Raw genomic sequence first — 21,206 nt, 5'->3', positions numbered from 1 at the left:
TATTTAGAATAACTGTTACAGTGTCTTACATACCATGAGGATTAGAAGCTTAATTTTTCAAAATGGTAACCTCAACGTCCCGCTAATCCACAGATTAAGGAGCTGGTCCCTTGTGACTCTTGACAAGGCTACTGGAATTGACTCAGTCTTGGGAGAAGTCAGTCTTACATAAACTATAATGTCTTTAACTTTGAAGAGTTGTGAGGGGTGTTTGTGGGAACTGTGACAGTGGAGAATCTTCTGTACTAGCCAAAGCTGACTGAAAAAAATCATGTCAGGTAGAAGAAAAGCAAGCAAGGGATTTGGAGACCTACTGGTCAAGTAGATCCTCTATTTGTCCCATCAATAAACGTGGTTACATGGCAGCACCTGGGCTGCAATGAATTGCTTTACTGTGAGGGTGAGGGAGCCCTGGCAGAGGCTTGCCAGGGAAAGTGTGGAGTCTCCTTCTCTGGAGGTTTTCAAAACCTTCCTGTCTACTTTCCTGTGTGACCTGATCTACATGAACCTGCTTTAGCAGGGGATTGGACTAGATGATCTCTAGAGGTCCCTTCCAACCCCTACTATTCTGTGATTCTGTGAACACATATACCAGCTATATATGATGTAGGAGCCTCTACATTGAACACCTTCTGGGTTTTAGGTCTTATTTTAGTTCAAGGTAGAAAAAAAAAGTATAAATAAACTTATAGAAAGATTCTACTGGATTGTTTGGGTTTTTTGGGATGTCTATACCCAACATCAATTCAACAGCTTTATCAATATGTTGATGCTTGTGATACTTGATTAGTTCAGTCCCATTTATATAACAAAGTACATTTCTGTTTAGTAATGTCAATAGTGACATTTGTTTAATGGGTATTTTTCTTAATGACAGACTGCTGATTTCCTAAACCTTCAGGGGTTATAAATACACCTGTAAAGAAATACAGTTCACATATTTCACATTTTTGTTCACTTGGATTGTGCATAAGATAGGCATTGTTATTCCAAGATATAAACCAGACTCTCTATACAACTGATTCCAAAATATTGTGCAAAAAACTATAAAGTTCCAAACCTGAAATCTTGAAGCAGTTAGTAGGGGAACTGCTGTATTAACAAGATGACCTACATGACCAATACTACCACATGGCTGGTGTTTATTGCTTAGCTTTTTAATCCCACTATTTTCAAGCCAGTGTCATGACTCTGAGGGATTTCTTGTGCACACTTGGAACTGGCAGTACAACAACTCTAAATCTTTCCCTGCACTTTATGTTGCAGCCAGGTATGCAGAAAGCAGCAATCCTCAGAAGTCCCGCCCACCTTCTTATTAGTTCACATCACTGCACGTAAGCAAAATCCTTTAAGGTTATTTTGATGATCAGTGCATTCCAAGGAAGGGATAAGTGTACTCTAAGTAACTGCTGACACCAGAAGCCATTTTGTAGCGTAGATCGTCTCTACAGTTATCACTTGTTCCCTGATCTTCTCTCCTGTGTTTCCTTAGAACAACTAGAGTACTTTTTATATACAAAACGTGCCAATGCCTATTTTCCTGATTATTTCTTTTTGTAAAAGTATTTTGTTTAAATTGAGTTTAAAACATGAGTTCAAATTGGGTTTGCCTTAGATGGAAAACAATACCTGCAAAGCCCTAAAACTTTGCTACCTCAAACCCAGTGAAGTAGAAAGAGCTGTGAAATTTCAACACAATACCTTGCATATATTTCCCTATTGAGTGGGAATCAATACGTGTGAGTTAGGCTACCACCATGCAAAGGCAATGCTGCTGTGCTACCTGCCTAATGACAGGAGCTGAAACAGGGAAATTTTAGTGAAGGCTACATCACTCCTACTTTCCAGCAGTTCCTGCTTTTTGCTTCCTATAACCCTCACCTGTGCTGACAGGCTTGTTGAGACTCTGCTGATAGTTTTGGAGTGGGAATTTTCAAAACTCTTTTGGTTGCAGTTTTAATTGGATTCATTAACTACCACCAAGATTTTTAATGATTTTCCTGTTTGTCAAATGTTCTCTATTACATGTGCAGTTTAAAAAGCCTGAAAAACACACTCTGCAAACTTGAAGCAATACAAATATTTCTCATTTAGGAATCAGGTTAGATCACAAAACATGAAACAGCTGTTAGTCACAACTTTTCATCTGCACTGATCTGGGTTTGATGTGAAAGGTTTTGTATCCTATTAAAAATCTCCTGAGCTAACCAGCCCCTTAAATGTGATTACAAGGATCACACATCTAAGACCTTCAAAAGGGGTTACAGAGCTCTTTTTATCAACTAAAGAAAATGTCTGGTAAAGTTCAGGGTTGCTTTCAGAGAAATCTATGCATTCAACCAATAACTCATACTTTTGGGCATGCTTGGTAATTCATTATGGTGGATGGTATTTATGATCAAAGGAATAAATAAGGTAGCTGGAGACAAACTTTGTGGTGGTTCTCCTACAGGATATTTACTCAGGTGTCACAGGAAGTATTGTTTCTCGGTAATAAACACCAAAAGGGGAGGAGTTCCTCATATTTGCTACAGGCTGTGCTCAGTTAAGCAACTAGAGAGGTCAAAAAGCAGCTCCCCAGAGAGGTAAGTTCTTTCATTCTTATAGTGGTGGTTGTCTCTCTTCTGCTAGTTAAACGTGCTTGTTTATTTTCTTGTCATTTATATATCTGCTGAACTTTTTCTGTCACTTGTTGTTTGAATATGTACATAATAAGCCATTACACCTCTGCATTGATAGAATGGTATCAAAAGCTCAATTATAAGGAAAACAGATGAAAAGAGAGAACATATGCTTTAGGTCCCATCAACCCTTCATATCTGAGGTCTATCCAGAATTCAGAGCCTAGTAGTGGGAGGATGCTTTTGTAGGGGAGTCCACACAGTGTGCAGCACCGTGGGACTCTGACTTCATTTGGATGTAGTAAGGACTTTCACAATACAAGAAATATTTTACTAAACAAAACATAGTCTTAATTTGGTGCCTTAATCATGGGAGTATCTTTTCTTCTTTTGTCATTAGAAGCTTCTTGGAACACACAAGTCTTAGTTTATCAATCCTGAAGTAAAAGAGATCCATTCTACTTATGTATACTCCTGGTTCATTGTATTACAATGAAGAGTAATAACTAATTCTATAAGCAACTGTCTAGTGTGAGCTAGTGTTGAAGATGCTCTGAAAAGGTGCCTGTCTATACTGCTCTCACATTTCTCACATAGTAATTTTAAACCAGATTTTAGATTTACACCTACAATATTTCTGAAGTAAAAAACTATGGTGAAAGGGATGGAGACAATTTGAAAACAATCTAGTTACAATCTGTTAAAAAGATAGTGCAGTATAGTTGCTTTCTCATGGCATTAAGCACAACAACTTCATATCAAGTATATTTACATATTGTCAATATATAATACTTATCCTTAGGTAAAATTTATTTGAGGGGAGGGGGAGGATACACATGGGCTCAGGAACTTTGAAATCTTTCTAGAGAAAGCAAAGCAATACATTTTTAGGAAAGAGAGGCAAAAGCCAATGCATGTTGTTGTTGAGAAAGAAGATGTGGGGCTGCATAGCCTGGAGAAGACTGAGAGGGGATCTTATCAACACTTATAAATATTTAAAGGCTAGGTGTCAAGAGGATGAGGTGTTTTTTCTGTAGCACTCAGTGTCAGGACAAGCAGTAATGGGCACAAGCTAGGACACAAAGTTCCACTAGAACATGAGGAATATCTTCCTTACTGTGAGGGAGCCCTGGCACAGGCTGCCCAAGGAGCTTGTTGAGTCTTCTTCTCTTGAGACTTTCAAAACCCACCTGGACACATTCCTATGTGACCTGATCTAGGTGGACCTACTTTAGCAAGTGGGTTGGGCTAGATGATCTCTAGAGGTCTCTTCCAACCCCTGCCATTCCTTGAAGAACAACATGAAAGACTGAAAATAAAGAAGCATGACTAGGCTGCATGACACTGAATATCACTTAATTCCTGCCTAAGTTTTTGAGCACAGTTAGTATCTATTTGACACATACATTGTCATTCACTAAGGGTTGAAACTTGGTTTTTTGAACAGTGTCTATCTTTATAGGCCTCAGAGGATGATTATGACATTTAATGGTTTAAACTAGTGTCCTTTCTGCAGCAACAGGCTGTCATTATTTGCACATCATTCAGCATCATCTAAATGATATTAGTTTTGGGGAGTTTCAAAGACCAGTTCACCTGAATAATTGATGCAGAAGACCAAATTGTGTACAACGCTTCACTCCAAATTGACTCAGTTAACTGAGTCACACCATGGATTTTTGCCTTTGAGGCTCCTTTGACAGAAGAGAGAATGCTCATAGGGAATTTCAGGTCTTCAGAGCTAAGGGACAGTGACTTTGGCACACAGATACTGAAAGCAGATGAAGTGGGCAGCTGTGGTTAAGAACAGCATTGCTAGGAGTGGAAAGGGAGACGAGAACCTATTGCTGAAGCTACTATATTTTTTTTGGCTCTAAAGATTGTGTGTAAGTGCTTCTCAGCCCCTTGCACCAGGCCTTGTATGCATGCCAGCTCTACCCAGGAGGAGAAGTATGAGTGTCCACTATCCCATTTTTGTTCCTGGATTTTCCCTGAGGGGCTCCTTGCAGTTTTTCATGGAGCACTCTGGTTATGCTTCTGCATGTAACCTGCCATCCAGCCAGACACACAGCCTAAAGGCAGTGGGTGCCAGGCACTCATAAACACAACTAAAATAGATGAGAGCTTTGTTCAGGGAACTGGGTGCTTTGCACAATGCTGCTCCTGTAGCGATTCACACCTAAAAAATATGGATGTTTTTACAACTAGCCTATTCTGCTAGTGCTTTCAACCCCAATTAGTAAAATGGGATAATAAAACTAGGAAGCTCATTTTGTACTTTTATAAGGAGCAATGGTTATGAAGGGACAGAGCAGCCAGCAATGAAAGGAGCTAATAAAGACTATATGGCACCTTAAGACTTCCCTTGTAGATTCCCATGTGTGTAATGCTGCACACACACTAAAAATGTTAACAGTTTTTATAGAGTAAAGAAGTAGTGCTTTGATGAAGGGAACTAAGGAGGCCTCTTGTCCTTACAAATATCTGGCTCATGGTTGTTAACTTTGGGTTTCCAGAGTTTCTATTGATTATAAAACTCTTTACTGTGAGAAAATCAGGTACTTTGTCCATGTGACTGATGTCTGGATGGCAGCCTTTCCCATTGTGGATATATCCACGTGGAAAGGTCAACCATGAACCATCTGGTCTCTTCTTTTGTGAAAGACATAGAGCACAGGTAGCTCTGAAACAACTCCCCTACTCTCAGACCTGTCTGGGAACACAAAACAGATTCACATGTTACTAGAAAAACGGAAGGAGATGAATTCAATGTGAAGTCTTTGGTAGAGGTATGTGGTCCATGGTGCTGATTAAGTTTGGCTGCTGCTTTGCAGTGGATGTGGCAGGGGTCCCCTGAAGAAACCCTGTCTCATGTATCACATAAGAGTTGTACTGATAAAACTCATCGGTTTCCCATATTTTGAGTATTTTTTGTTGTGACTTCATCCTGTATCTTGCTTATGCTGTTCTGGTGCTGGCTAGTTACCTCTCTGCAACGGGTAATAACGTGAGCTCTGCGTGCAGCAGATCTCAAACATTTTTAGTGGACCAGGTAAGCCCACTGGGTTTAGACGGGGCAGCGTGGCCATCGGCATCCCCACGGCTGCGATTTGCTGCTCAGTCCGTGGCCTGCCTGGATGCTCGGTGGCTAACGAGAGCGGGGCATCCCCCGTGCACGGGGCTGGCCCTGGCTCCCCGGCTGCTTGCGGGCCCTCGGGGCCGGGACGGCTCCGCTGCCAGCTCGGCAACTGCCCGTTTCCCCGCCGGGAGGGGATGCCGGGCTCTCCCGGCGCCCTCCGCCGCGCCCTGCCCGGGGCGGGCCGAGCCCTCCCGGCTTTGCCCGTGCTTGCTGGGGATTAGCAGGGCAAACCGCTCATCCGCCGCTGACCCCGAGGCGGGACTGCGGCCGAGCCGGGGCCGTCCGGAGGAGGAGGAGGAGGGCGAATCCGGACGTTTCGCTGCGGGTAATCCCCGGCCCGGGAGCGGCGGGGCCGGGCAGGAGGGGGGTCCTGGGGCCGATGACCCGATGAGTGGCGGCTCCGCCGTCGCTGTGTAACCCCGCTCCGCAGGCGGCCGCCGCAGCGGGAGCTCCGCTGCCCGCCGGCTACGCCTCCCCGGGGGCTTCGGGCCGCCCGATCCCCTGGCGACGGCGGCCCGGCGTCCGGAGGGTGGTGGGCAGGAGCCGCGCCGCTGCGTCCCGCCGGCAGCTGCGGTGCGGGGCGGGCAGGCGAGCCCGGGTGCGTGGCGGGGCTGCCCTGGCCCGGGCAGGTCCCGGCCCGAGAGCCGTGTGGGGGATGCGGGCTGGCACCGGCCCCCGCCCCCGTCCCCTGGGCTCTCGCGTCCCGGCCCCAGGGTGAATCCAGCTTGTTTCTAGTTTCTTTTCTTTATTCCCATGAGTGAGTGAGGAAGCTGTGTGGGGTGCTCAGCAGAGATGTCTGGAGCGCTTCGTGCTTGTGGCAAACTGCGGAGCGCTGACAGGGCTGCAGCACGGCTAGAGCAGGGCAAGCGCTCGCAGTCAGGCTGGTAGAGTGACCTCAGCAGGACAGAGTGCCCAAAACGCATCCTCGTGCTCTCACACTCCGAACTTCTTGCCTGCTAATGTTAAGAGCCAGCAGATTTCCTTTGTTATCTGTAATGCCTTCCTTATCTTGCTATCAAATTACTACATCACCTTAATTTCAAGCAGTGCAAAAAACTCGTTGATATGGTCACTAAATGAATTTTGAGTTGACATTTCACTGTTTGAAATTCTGAGAAATAGGGGATGAGATTGCACCATATTGATTGTTAATGACCTTATAAAGTTTTACTGTGTTAAAATAGGAAAATTAAGTGATGCTTTAGCTTTGTTCTTTGCTAATATATTGATCTAGTGTGGAGTCATTGAAAAATTATTTTCATCACTTGCAATGCTGCTCTTCTGGGAGCCACAATATGAGTTGGATAATATTCGGTTCATGGATTGCTAACGTCAGTTCATTACTTGTAGTGGCACAAGGTCCAAATACAATTTGATAATGAACCTTTCCCCCCTCAGTTATTAATCTTGTTTTAATGATTGTAATGCACTTGCATAAATATTGTCTGTTGGATGGCAATTGCCACAAAAATCTTTAGCTCTTGTTTCCAAAATATCAGAGCTTTTAGAATTGATGACAAGAATGAAATTTAGCATTTTCTTCCCGTGTTCTTTTCACACCTTCTTCCTAGAACTAAAAGTTGCCTTAAAAAAATAGGATCCCATACTGATCTCGTGTTTCAGATATGAAGGTTTATCATCCAGTGAGTAGCCTTTATGCAAGAGATTAGACTGAATGCTTACAGACCTTGCTGATTTTTTAGCCTATTGCTTACAAAACTCCTCTTCTGATGGAATTTCCCAAGAACTGTAAACCTCAGTGTGCAATAGGACATCTACTGTTGCAGGGCATGGGGAAAATGGAAGAAAGCCAAGGTGGAACCTAATACTTCCACCATTTCCTTCTGAGAATGTTCAGAGAGTGAAGAGCTGGAGCTTCCCATGAGCAGGGCTGGCCACTTAAGTCTGCAAGTCGAAGTGTCATGATCAGCTGAATAATAATCAGCAGATGAAATGTCAGTGTGGACACCCAATATGCATTTATCAATAGAAGGAGATCAGGTACTGATACCACACAGTACTGTTTCTCTACTGCACGTGGAAGTTTTACAAAGGTCAAGGAGTCCTGAGGCATCAAGTTTCTCTGAAAGCTGTCTTGCTTTGTTGGAAAAGTTGTCTCTAGTTAACAGTTAGCAAAGAGGAAAACTGTTTTTAGAAATAGAAGCATTTACCCAGCCCTTCAGAGAGTGGACATTAAAAAGTACCCTCAAAAATGCATCAATTTGCTCCTTAAGCAACCCTAAGGTGAATATATATATGGTCTGAATTTTGCCCAAGAAACATGTTGTCTGAGGTTAAGCTAAATGTATCATTTGACTCCCAATGCTTTGAAGTGTTTCTGCATTTACATTAATTTAGGGTTTGGTCGTTGGATTCAAAGTCTGCCTGGCAATGGTTCTTGCCTTTTCTGTGCATCATCAATATCCACATTACCTGCCAACTTTCAGGTGATGAGTGTGGCTGGCTTGTGGTTTCCTTGACCCAGAGCTGACTCATAAGAATTCTCACCTGATTTGTTCTTATAACTGGCAGCTAGATCACTGGCACCAGATTCCACTCTCAGAGGAACAAAAACTGCAAACAAACCAAAAAAACCCAATCATATTGGCTTGTCATCTTTGAACACAAAATTCTTTTTTCCTGTCCCAAATACCCTGAATTGAAACACTGTCACTGTCATGGTGCATTTGGATCTCTAAAAGTTTACAGTACAATGTGCTCTATGATTTAAACTTTATTTCATGAACTCATTAAGAAATACAGCAATCAAACATGGGCTCAGTCCCCTTTTGCCCAGACTGGTCTGTCACGTGAATTCACTTATTCACCATCCAAGCCACAAGGTTTCACAACTTGTAGCCTATTAGGTCTTAATTCATGCACTTAGAAGCAATAAAATCCCAACCAAATTTAATTGCCTAGCTGGGGGTGAGCATGCTCATCCCTTCCTCCTCCATCATGGTGCAGGCATCCACTGTATCACACCAGGGAAGCAAGAAAGCCTCAGCAATCCATCTGCTGTTGGATCTGCTTCAGAAGTTTTTTGGGTAAGATGATGCTTTATACCTTCCAGTTTGGAGGTTTGGCCTATACCATTTCTCTAAGTTAGCAGACTCTGAAGAAACTACCAGACAAAAGATAATGGCTCCAGGAGACAGCAATTTGCAGGGGACAGTTGTGCATAATGGCCCTTTAGCTCTTTCTGGCCACTTTTCCTGCCTACATGATGCTCTTCCTTTGACCTAATGGCACTGCTCCCAGTGTCCATCAGGCCTTGGCAGGAGCTAGGTTAGCCAAAATCTGAGGAGAAGTTGAATAAATTGTCATGCTTTTAAACACCAAAAGTGTTAAAAGGGGTTTTTAGTAGAGAGTCAAGGGTACATTCCTAGCTCAGAAGTTCAGATCAAGTTGTAAGTTGAGGGGTTTTTTTTAAAGTAAACTTTTAATGGTGAGGGGTATGATAAATTACCCTGTTGTTTGGGCATCCAGATGTATTCCAGAGACAGTCCAATTTATTGCTGAAATATGAGGTCAACCATTATCAGCTTCCTCAACTTCACTGAGATTTAATAAAACATTATTCATCACCCAGCACAGAACATTTGAAATCATTCTATTTAATCTATTTTTAATAATAGAAGTGGAAGCTAAACAATTTATCCACAGGGGCTTGTTCTTAAATGTGGTAGAACTGAGGAAATATGATGTTCAATAAAACTTATTCAAGTTATGATTTTGGAGTCAAAAGACAAAGGATTAGGGTGTATAATTCTGGAGTAGCACTCAAATTATTGAACTAAGCTTGACAGCTATTGAATGCACTATTATTAAGTATGTAGTGACTTGTCTTAAGATAAGATGGTGTGCAACTGGTGTGATTTGCAGAGGAAAATACAAGCATATGACAGTGTCTCTACCACTCTTTGGTAGCACTCACCTGCAGCATCATGTTTCCTTAGCCCTTTCTCAGTTCTTGTGCCAGTCTCTACAGACAAATAAGCAACTCATACTGGGAGTCAATGAATTTCAGCTGCATTCTATTAATGTATAGGAAGATAATGAAGCCTGGGAAGCTGTCCAAAGTGGCAGGTTTTGATATACTTTTTCTTCTTAGAATGTTTGAGTTGCTGTAAAACCTCTGTGCAGAGGAGTGGACTTTTGCTTAAAGGTAGTTTTGGAGATTCAAGGTAACAGAGTTCCCTGCTTGGCTCTGGCACATATGTGAAGCTGGTCTTTGCATTTTTGCATCTTAAGTACTCATCTTTGAAGGGGAGGAAATGAATCTTCCTTTCTTCACCTCCTGCATATCTCCTACTGTAAGCTGCCCAGGTCAGAGACTCTTTACTCTGTAAAAGAATGAAAATCATCAATATGCTCTGAAAATCATCTCTATGTAGATAGACTGCAATATGATTTGGACATCTAGGTTCATATGAAGGTGCCCATGGATAGCTCTCTACTGTTTCTTTTTCTCCCCAAAAACCACTAGTTACGTATTGAGTATCTAGTAAAACTTTAAACAAATAGTTAACCTTAGTTCTAAAAACTGGAGTTCAGCTAGAGCAATGTTGAAAATTCTATTGTTGTTAAGTCTCTCAGAGCAAGAGTTTGGGATTATGAATCCTAATCCCTTTGTCATCCCCAGTTTGGGTATTATTTTGTGAAATTCCAATTATGAACTACTTACAAAGTTATTTATAAAGTGTTATGGTTTTGGTTTTTCTTTTAAAAAAATACCCAGGAGTATATTTGGGTGCTATTTTATAGGTAAAAAAAAGAAATGTTTTTTACAAAATAACTACTTTGTGTATATTTTCTGGGGAAAAAATGACTTTGCCTGGTAGTGGTGAAGCTCACAAGCATGGATAAATACTAGGCATGAGTTGAAAAGGTAATGCCTTAGGAAGAGAATGCAGTCAATGTCCTGGCTGAGTTATGTCTGTGTGAATCCCAGGAGGAGGGCTGCACAGAAAAAAAAGCAAAGTTTGAATTTGGAATAGAAATTTGAGGATTTACATATTACAGCTCCATGTCTCTGGATCTTGATCCTCTATCTTTACTTTGACCTAAACCTGGATTTATGTTGAGGAATATTTTATTGTAGCAGATAAAATTGGGTTGTTTTTTTTCCAGAGCCCTTGAAGTCAAAATGCTGGGCTGGTACTGGTTGCTGTCCTCAGTATGCAACAGAGTGATGAAGGTTTCCTGATGTTAAAAGGATATTTCACCCCTTTTCTGCATGAGTGGGTATAGAAGTTGGTAATACTAATGTATATATTAAAAAAAAAAAGGATGATGTGGAGAGGAAAACACTTATCAATGAGCTAATCAACCAAGAACAGAATAATGGGAGAAATCCTGAGCCCTGTGTTCCCCAGGCGAGCTTGTATTATCCAGCAGAAAATTAGTCTGAGCATACAAGACATGCCAGGATGCATATCAGATAATTGAAAGAGCTGGAACAACGTATGTTTGCATAGCTGCCCATTTCAGTTGCTTCTAGTTCATATGGATACTGTATGTGTAGTGGATATACATGCTGCAGATGTAGTGAGTTGTACATGGTTATGTGAATAAGAAGATGAATAAAGAAAGTGAGCCTAGTGTTCTGGAAGCCATGGACAAAAGTGAAATTGAAGTCATTCCCTTCATCATCAAAAAATTTAGTACTATGGTATCATGGTACTATGGTGCAATTTCTGGCAATGGAGTAATATCATATAAAATGCTTGATGCATGTGTAGATTTGTGCTGTTTCTATAAAGAAATAATTCAGGAATGATCCCATTGTAGTCTGTTTCCAAAGTATTACATAAAAAATTATAAAATGGATATATGAATATGACTCCTCAAACTTGGTGCATTTACTGCATATTGTTCTTAGGAGGGACTTAAGCATTCAGTAGCTGGGTCACTCATTTATTGCTTGCTTACTTGCTAAGGGTTCAAGTCTTTTTCCCTGCTCCTTCTCATTTTCAGTCTTGGCTCTGCAGTTAAGAATATAATAGTGTAATTTTTAACACATTTCTACTGAGGTTTTGATTGCTCTTAACAATGGGTAAAGGTGAGGTTTCTGTTCTGTTGTTTGTCTAGAGGAGTATGTTTTTATCCCCATGGCTGCTGGAAAGTTAGTCATTCTGAAGGCATGTATAAGGGAACTGTATCCATCATTGACCAGGGCATAGGTGTAACCTGGTCAGTGATGGATACAATTCCATCATTGTAAAAGGTGTTTCCTTTACAGTATGTAAAACAGTTGTTAATGAATGTACATTAGTAAACACATTTTCCATGATGCTGCTTTGGCTGTCGAAAGACTATAACGTTGTGAGAAGATCTGCCACTTCAATCTGCTTGGCCTTATGACATCTAGATAAAAATTGAAATAGTAAGATGTTATAAAACTGTTTGCTGTAAAAGTTTAAATGAACCTAATTCTGTTATTTAACATGTTTTGTTTTAGGGGAGGTTTTTTTCCTTCTTGACTGATTCTTGATTGTGAAGTCAAATTCTTTTGGATTTTGTGATGGACTTTATTATCATTTTATTCAAATTACTATTTGAATTTCCCTTCATTTGACATTGTGTTTACTGCTCATATCTGTATGAATTACAGCATTTCTTGTTCTTTGTGCTTTCAGTACACGCGCACTACATGCAAAAACATTTCTAGTGATTGAGACTGGAATGTCTTTCTCTTCATATTTGTAGGAAACCAATCATTCTTATCCATTTGTTGAGTGAACACTGGAATTTCTTTATCCTAGGAGCCATCATTTGAGATGCTTCCGTTGACTGGGAAAACAATAATATTTGATAGCTTTCCTGATCCTTCTGATACCTGGGAAATAATTGAGACTATTGGCAAAGGAACATATGGAAAAGTTTTCAAGGTGTTAAATAAGAAAAATGGCAGCAAAGCAGCAGTCAAAATTTTGGATCCTGTTCACGTAAGCTACTTCAACTACTTGGTTTGTGCTTATTTAATTGTAAATTAATGTATGTAGTCTTCTTTTAATCTTGGTAGATCATTTACAGTAGAAGTGATAGTGAAAGAAACTGCTTCAACTTGCTAAGTATCAGGCTAGCTATGAATGCATTTTTCATATCATAACTGATCTTAGAGGTGATTGAAGTCAGAAGTATACCAACACTTTGTTACTTCTACTTTTGAATCCTCATTGTTTATCTCCTACTTTTATAGACAGAGCTGATTATTTTCCTTTTCAGTACCAGGAGTCCTAGCTTCTCCTAATTTTACTGTTGTTCCCTTTTTCTTTTTGTTTTTTACATACTAAGTCAGTAAGAAAGTTGCATAAGTGCTTTAGATGTACTTTCAAGCATCTATTTTGAATACATGCTTTTAGCTGAGTTACATGCTGAGATCCTTTAATAATAAAATAGCATACTTTATTCTTGTTGGTTTTGTTGGTTCTGTGTTTTCAGAACCTGCCAAAATACATAGATAATACAGAGGGGTTCAACTTTTCAAATGGAAAATACAAAGACAATAGCTCCTGCACACATAGGACCAGGTGCCTGGGAGGTGGAATTATTGTGTAGAGTATGTTTTTGTTCTCAATAACTGACATTTGTTAGGTGGTAGATTAATACTCAAAGGGGAAGGAAGAACATTAGTCTGGTTTGTAAAGGCACACCCCGTTAACTTCAGTGATGCTGCATATGGCTTGGGATTTTTCTTGAGAACAATAACCAGCAAAACATGGACAAGGAGCTGTTACTGTTTCAAGAGGCCCCTTCGAGCTCAGCTGTTGTACTCGCAGTGTAGAGTTGTGCTTCCATTGCACAGTCTCTGGGATTGCACAGTCTCAGGGATTACTGAAAGCATCAGGGAAACTTTCCATAATGTGTAGACTTTGGAGGTTGTAGGAAAAAGGTAAAGGATGGTGGCAAGAGGAAAGAAGAGATAGTAAAGCTGATGCTAGAGAAAAGAGAAATAGATTAAGTAGGAGATAAGGAAGTAGAATGGATGGGTGAAATAAAATGGATAAAGATGCAACATAAGAAAGGGAAAAGGTATAATGGATGAAAACAAGGTCCTTCTATTAATGAAAAAATGAAAATCAGTCAAGCAATCAACATCACACTCCAAGACTTGAATCTTTTAACTGAATATATTCTTTTTGTTCTGTGAATACTATTCTTCTTTGCTGCCTCCTATTTACAGAATGTCTGGAGTAGCTGCTGTACCTCTGTGTCACTATTAAAATGACAATCCTATTTTAGAGGTAGAGTAAAAGTAATAAACCAGGTTTATTTTTTTTAACTGAAAGTATTATTAATGGCTGCAGAGGGAGCCATTGCAATGAAAAAAAGATACTTTCTGTATTTTCTTTTAAAAATTTTACGTGGTTTTTTTTTCCTGCAAGTGGTTCCAGAATTGTGCCACTTGAGAGGTGGATTGAAAATATAAGCAGAAAAAAAATGTGGGGTTATATCACTTAATTTAACTGGTATTTCCAAATTAAACTGGGAAACTACATGATCCTGAGTGATGTCAGTTTAATCCTTTAGAGCTTCCAGATTATTTGTGTTGAATAACAGCTCAGCTTTTTGAAACTGAAGCAGGAAAATCAAAGTGTTGAAATGAGAATATATGAAGATGTAACTAAGAATGTTCTGTCTTGTCCTCAGAGCTATTAAGTAAATACCACTGTACCTCAGGGCTCTTAGCTAAATTGTCCTGTATCCAAATTCACATGAAAATAATTCCTTTACCATTTCTAAAAGAGGCAATCCTATGCAGGTAAATACATTCAACTCAACCAAACATTTCAGGTTGTCTTCCTTCATAAAATGCAGAGGAAGATTTTTCTAGTATGCACAGAATGAATATTCTATTCATTTCATTCTCTCTCATAGATTTTCCTTATAATGTAAAAATCTCATAAAATCTGAATACTCCTCAGGAGATGGAAACCTATTAAATCATACTAGAACAGTGGGCTAATTGTCTTCCAATTTCCCCATGACAGCCAGGGCTATTGTATATTTTGTGTGTAGGTTTTTGGCATTTGACTCTTTTTTTTCTTTTTTTCTTTTCAATTTTGTTTGATTGTTTTGCTTGTGGATTTTTTTTTTGCTTTATAATCTTTTGATTTTCTGGATGCATTTTCTCTGTCCATCACTTTTCATCTTCCACTGGTTTCCTTTCCTTCCTCTGCTACTTTCAGGGCCTTGGTTCTTTCTTCCTTTCTTGCATCTCCCTTTTATTTGCTGTATTCTGTGTTGTGCTTATGGGAAAATTAACTTAAAATAAGTTTTCTTATTTCTACTATTTTTCAGCTACTCTAATTCAAAAAAATCTCTATAACCTTTGCTTGTGAGAAGACTTACACTTGTAATCTCAATATGAAAGTTTAATGGCCCAGTTCCTGAAGATACTGGTTACAGGCAAAGTTCTTTGAGACCAGTCAAGCTGGCCTCAAGACAAAAGGGTATTGTGAGGAACTTGAGTTGGATTTAGCATTGGAGCAACCTGTATAAGAAACAAGTGAGCAAAGTCCTCTTAGGGGCAGATGGCTGTGGTGGTGGACAAAACTACAAGGAGTGTCATTCATTGGGAATGAAAAGCATCCAATATCTCTGCCACGGTCACTTCCATTTGGTCGTGGTGAGACAGGCTTTTGGCACTGAGCAGATGCTTTTCATTGATATGAAATCCTTTTGTAAGGATAGTGGACTTCATAGGTGGCATTCCTTTAGAATTGATTTTTCATTTCTGTTTCTTTTTGAGTGGGTGTAAATAACAAATTGCATTACAAATGGTTTAAGTCTGGAAACAAGCATGTTAACATTTTTTGAGATCTGAACATCATGGGGAAATGACTGCAGCTCTTCTGCCCTAAACCTATAGTGTGATAGATTGAATGTTTTCTCATCATGACTGAAACACAGTTTGACACTGTCCCTCAATGAGCAATTCCAATGCATAGATGCAAAGGTTACCTGAGTCATCCAGTGCACGCTATTGCTAGCATCCATGTTTAGTCTGTAAGAGCTTGCAGAGCACCTTGTGCATGAGTTGGCAAAATTTGTCTCATCTCTCATCTCCAAATGGGTTTCCCTCACTGTGTAAGAAACCAGAAAGACTGACAAAAACCCACAACTCTTATAGCTCAGTAGATGCCTTGAAAAGCTCCTTCTCCATTTTCCTGTAGGCTGCTGTCAACCTGACATGTTCATTAGTTGAAAATTATAAAGACCAAGTGAAAAAACCAGATTACTCTTTTGTATAGAGTAAACAGAACTGAGCTTTGTAGCCCTGAAAATGGTACTTTCATGTTCTGATTTTTTTCTTTGTGTTGTGTCAAACTATATTTGAATAGCCAGAAAGTGCTATGTGCTATTTTTTAAATGGGTATCATTATTTACTTGTTAACTCTATGTATTTCTCATTTATGACTCTAGGATATTGATGAAGAAATTGAAGCTGAGTACAACATTTTGAAAGCTCTCTCTGATCATCCCAATGTAGTCAAATTCTACGGCATGTACTATAAGAAAGATGTGAAAAATGGAGACCAACTTTGGCTAGTTCTTGAGGTAAATAACTCTCAAAATAAGAGTTTTCATCCAGTTGTGATTCCTATGCTGAGTACAAATTCAATGGATAAGATTCAAGTCATTTGTTTGATATTTTTCTTTAGAGTGGTTGCATGTGACGTGGTAAATGCTATCGTTTTCTTTGCATTGATCTGAATTAATGGTCTTCTCTGAGTTTAGTATTCTTATTTTGACATTATACTGATAGTGTGAAGTTAATAGGACCTCATAGGACTTGGTACCTAAGATCTTTCTTTGGTGAAAGTTTTGTCATGAGAATCTACCTCTAGTAACATTTCCCTAAATCTGACTAAGACCTAACAGTTAAAGAAAACATTATGATGACTTTTTTTCCTAAATGAAATGATAGAAATTAATTAATTGAATTGCTTTTTTCATGCAAGTAAATACACAAATAGATAAATAAGCCAATACAACCAGGCTGCTTTCCAAATACTGTTAAAACCAGCAAGATTTCTTCAAATGGAGTCATAGGAAGGTAAGGACTGTAATTTGTGTATTTCAGTCTTTAATTTTGACCAATCTAGAAGTAAAGAGCTTTCTTGTTACTGTTCTCATAGATTCACCTATTCTGCAAAACCTTCCTCCCCTCCTTTCATAACAATCAGGATGTTTATTGACGTTTAGTCAGTGTTTGATAAGGCTGAGATTGAAGAATTAATTCTATTTTTCAACTAAGTGAATGCAAATCTCCTGCAAATATCTCAGTGATATAATGGTATTTAATCCTGGAAACAAGCTCTATAAACCACTTAAGTTCTAGAAGCTTTTACAGATAGTATTGGGAAGATGGTTTTAAGAACAGTTTGCTTTGGAAATCACAATAAATGATTAGGTTAGAATGACATCAGAAGATGTCAGATCTTTGTGTAGTGAACATCTCTGAAAATGTAGCTCCTGTTATGTCTGCTGGGCATTTGAAACTCTGTCTGTGAAACATCTGCCTGAAAAGGATGGATCCCAAGCAGCCAGGATGGTACAGACTGGGGAAACAGTCAAGTGTTTATATTCTAACTTTTAAATTTTACATGGATTTATTTTCTTAATGTGAAAAACCACAAACCTACATCTGGACTGTGAGATTTATATTTACTCTTTGCATGCCAAGCTATATGTGCATGAGCTAGTACGGAGTGTGTGGATGCTTTCTGTCACTGCAGCTTTAGGTCCATTTATGCAATGGATTTCAGCTGTATGTACATGTGGATATGTGGCAGTATTAAAATAGATTCCAATGGTGAGCTTAGTGAAGCTTTCCTTTCAGTAAAAGTATCTGTATATTTGTAGTAGAAGTGTAAAGTTAGTATGCTGTGTTCATCTTCACTGATAAGGACCTAAATCTGAGACTAGTATAGAACATGGGTTTTAAAAGATAATTAAAAACTAGAGGAAAATTAATAATATGAAACCTTTTAGCAACATTATCATTTTTTGGTTATAAAGTAACCTAATTTTCTCAGTTGAGGTTTTTAAGGAAACTGCCTAGAGGACTGTATGTGAAACAGGAATACATGTGTACAGAATAACAATACTCTTGACTCTCGGTTCAGATAAAATAAATGTGTGGTAAGAAATTGAGACTCCTGTTCATGTGAATATATGACAATTTGCAATGGACTGCAAGCTCTGTTTTCTGACCAGATACTTTAAAAATCCCTTCACAAACAATATTTGAGTAGCTAGTACAATCTATAGAGGTGCTTGGCTATTCAAAACATATTGAAATAAGCCTGAGTCTTCATCAGAGAAATCATGTGGAAATGTAGAATAGATTGTGTATGGAACCTGTTTCTCTAAAGAAGCAATGTATTAGTCTTTTCTTTGCCCTCACCCTTATAAAGTGGGAAAAGAAGTGCATTAAATAAATCAGTTATTTGTGTCTTTCAAAGTGGTATACTTTGTATTCAGTCTTCTAGATGTTTCTTGATGTTAATTGAACCTGCTAACCAGACACTGGTAGCTCAAAATAAAAGTTATCGTGAAGGATGATGCTGCTACAGTTGTCAGTTATGTTTGCTAATTTAAAAGTTACCTGAACTGATTCAAATTCATTACTTGACTTTTATTTTTTTTAATTTAAAATCAAGAGGATAATTTTTAAATCCACAAATACCTAAATGATCTTTTTAAATCCTTGGGACTCTTCTATTTGTATTGCTTTTTTCAGAAAGAACAAAACCATTAAACCCAGATAATAGAAGCTCTCAGGAGTCTGAATTAAACTAGGACACAGAAAATTGTAGTGCTTCCATTCCCCTGGTTCTCTTTTCACAATCATAGACAGTACAGACACATGGTGTGGATTCCATTTAATCTGAGTGAGGACTTTGTAGCTTCATATTGGGAAAAAAAGGAATTAAATGCCAGTGTACCAAGCTGCCAACCTACTGTACCACGATAATGGCAGTCTGTTGCTACTAGATTACCTCTAGTGGCTTGCCTGGCCTGGGAAAGCTTGCATATCTAGACAAAGAAGAACTGTGAGGAACCCCTCTGACAAAGGCTGTTACTTTGTGATAAGCACAGGGTAGCAAACCAGTGTAGTTCATACTCAGTCACTAACTGCCCTTTAAGGGCAGTTGCAGTTGTCCGGTGAGTCCCATATACTGAGTATACAGCAAACTGAGATCCCCCAATATAAATACTTTCTAGTTTTATGCAGATCTTTAGAAGAACTACCATTCTTGAATTTGTCCAGAGATGGAAAGCCCAGCATAGAATGTAGGATATCATTTGTTTCCAATCCTAAAAGCAAGCCTTCAAAGCTTTAAGCCAAATAGAACAAATGGATTTAGAGGTGGAGAACCAAGGGCATAACTGAAATCAATTGTGATATCAAGCAGCTGCAAGCCTTTGTCAGCATTGAGTTATTAAGGAGGATTTGAAGGAGGATAGCAGTGTGGTTTTCTGTTTGTTTTGGCTGTTCTCTCAAAGCAGAAAAGGAAAAATGAAAAGCAGAAGGGGAAAAAATGTTAGTCCTGTGGTTAGCCAGAGATGGATGCCAGTGGTGAATGCCAGTGCTGTGAGTTGATCAAGGATAGGGGTAGACCCATTGCAGCCTTAAGAAAGGTATTAGAACTGCTACAGGTACTGACAGTAAAAGAAATTAGCTCCTATCTGATGTGATTGAGAAGGAGCAGCCAGCATGAAGGTTCCAGGGGGACAGTGGCGTGGTCAAAGGTGACTGGTTAGGGATAAGAACTTACCAAGGCCAAGAGATAGTGCTTCAGTAGGGATAAGAACTTACCAAGGCCAAGAGACAGTGCTTCAGTAACTCCTGGGTAAAGTAAAGAATGACAGACAATACTTTTGCATTGCTGCATCTGGCCTGGGGTAAGTCTGCTATGCTGTTACTCTGTTGTATCTGGTGTTTGGAGAGGGAAGTTTAGCAAATTGGATGCTTCCAGGTGTTTGCAAATGTTAACTGTGGTCGCCCTAGAATTCATGAAATATGTATAAGCTTTCCTCACATCTTCATAAATGAACAGTGACACCACAATTTCCGTTTGTGTCAGAGAAAAATAAGTATAATTAATGCCCTGATCTTGTGTGGCTGATACTTTTGAATCCTTCACTGACCTACTATACATGGAAGAGTTCTTGAGCTTGTTGCTTTTCAACATCACACGTAATAATTCACTGAAGTGCTTTTTTTGTTCTTTTTGTTTGTTTGTTTTTATAAATAAGAAATTGTCTGCTCAGTTATATAATGTCCTGTCTGTGAGGGTCCTGTCTGTCCTTATGCATCTAAAGAAGTAGCAGGTTCAGTTGCATTGGGGAAGTAAGAATTAATTCCTTTTTTCAGCTGAGATACTAGGAGTTTGTGTGATTCACAGCAACAAAAGTGCAGCAACCACTGTCCAAAGTAAGATTGATATATTTTTAAAAGTGAGGCTAAAAGAGTCAGAAACATAATGTGAACTTTAAGGATCAGGATAACTGTAACTATGTATTATGAGATTCAGATCCGTTTCCTACCTGCACACACATAAAGAAAGGCAGAGATCTATCATCTATGGGTGAGACTTCAGCTGTTTGAGGGTTAGGAGACTGGGTTATGTAAAATGTGAAGAGACAAGAAACTGTATTTAAAAAAGCAATCAAACACCCACAAACATACAAGACACTAAAATTTTGCAACAGGCAGCAATATATTTACTTCTGACTCATTAATTTTGATCTTATGGGCTCTGTAGAGGGACTGAGAAGTTCTGCGTGCTAAGTAAATCAATATGTTAAAACATATGTTTATCTAGATAATCTTCCCTGACGAGGAGTGCCATGCCTTTACCTCCCATATCCCAGTGTGAAAGGGCAAGGAGTGTGGGGCAGGGGTATGGTATGGTTCTTACAGTGAGAATGTGTGGTCACCCCAGCATGGGCAACAGAGCGAGACTATTCACTAGACACTGCGCTTTTTCTGCATCCAGACAGAGACTAGCACCTCAGAGTGCTGTTTGTGCCAAAGCAGGCTGGGCATAGAAAATAAAAGCTCAGAGCACGGTAGTTAGTTCTCTCCTTGTCTCTTGCTGAGCTTTCCAGCCCTGTGTAGGAGTCCTGATGGCCAGCAGTAAAGCATTTTTCTCTCCATTAGCTTGAGCTCTTTCCTTCCTCAGCTAATGGCGTTGTCACTCCTCATGTCACCTCTCAGTGCGTGGAAGAGGGAGAGGAGCTGCTGTCAGGATTGCAAAGCAGCTAATGCTTGTTCTTGATGTGAAAAGACGTTTGGCTGAAAAAAATCTGCAGCTTCAGAGCCTGCAGCCTGCAGGAAGGCTCAGGGCCTGGGCAGACACTGATCATGCAATCTCCTTCTGGAATGTTGCATGGTGGGACTTAGACAAGTATATCTAAAGTTTAGC

The 21,206-nt window shown here is 39.6% G+C and overlaps 1 protein-coding gene across 1 annotated transcript in view; it reads left to right on the top strand.

Annotated features, from left to right (window-relative positions):
• Positions 1 to 12,542: 12,542 nt before the first annotated feature.
• The window catches only part of MYO3A (myosin IIIA), a 107,815-nt gene continuing 99,151 nt past the window's right edge, over positions 12,543 to 21,206 (top strand). The window contains exons 1-2 of the mRNA XM_061996826.1: positions 12,543 to 12,710; positions 16,192 to 16,326. Coding sequence (XP_061852810.1) covers positions 12,543 to 12,710; positions 16,192 to 16,326 — 303 coding nt within the window. The remainder of the gene's footprint in view (positions 12,711 to 16,191; positions 16,327 to 21,206) is intronic.

The sequence above is a fragment of the Colius striatus genome, chromosome 5 (assembly GCF_028858725.1).
Source record: "Colius striatus isolate bColStr4 chromosome 5, bColStr4.1.hap1, whole genome shotgun sequence".
NCBI lineage: Eukaryota > Metazoa > Chordata > Aves > Coliiformes > Coliidae > Colius > Colius striatus.
The sequence above is the reverse complement of the archived record's forward strand: the minus strand, read 5'-3'. Positions and strand labels throughout refer to the sequence as shown.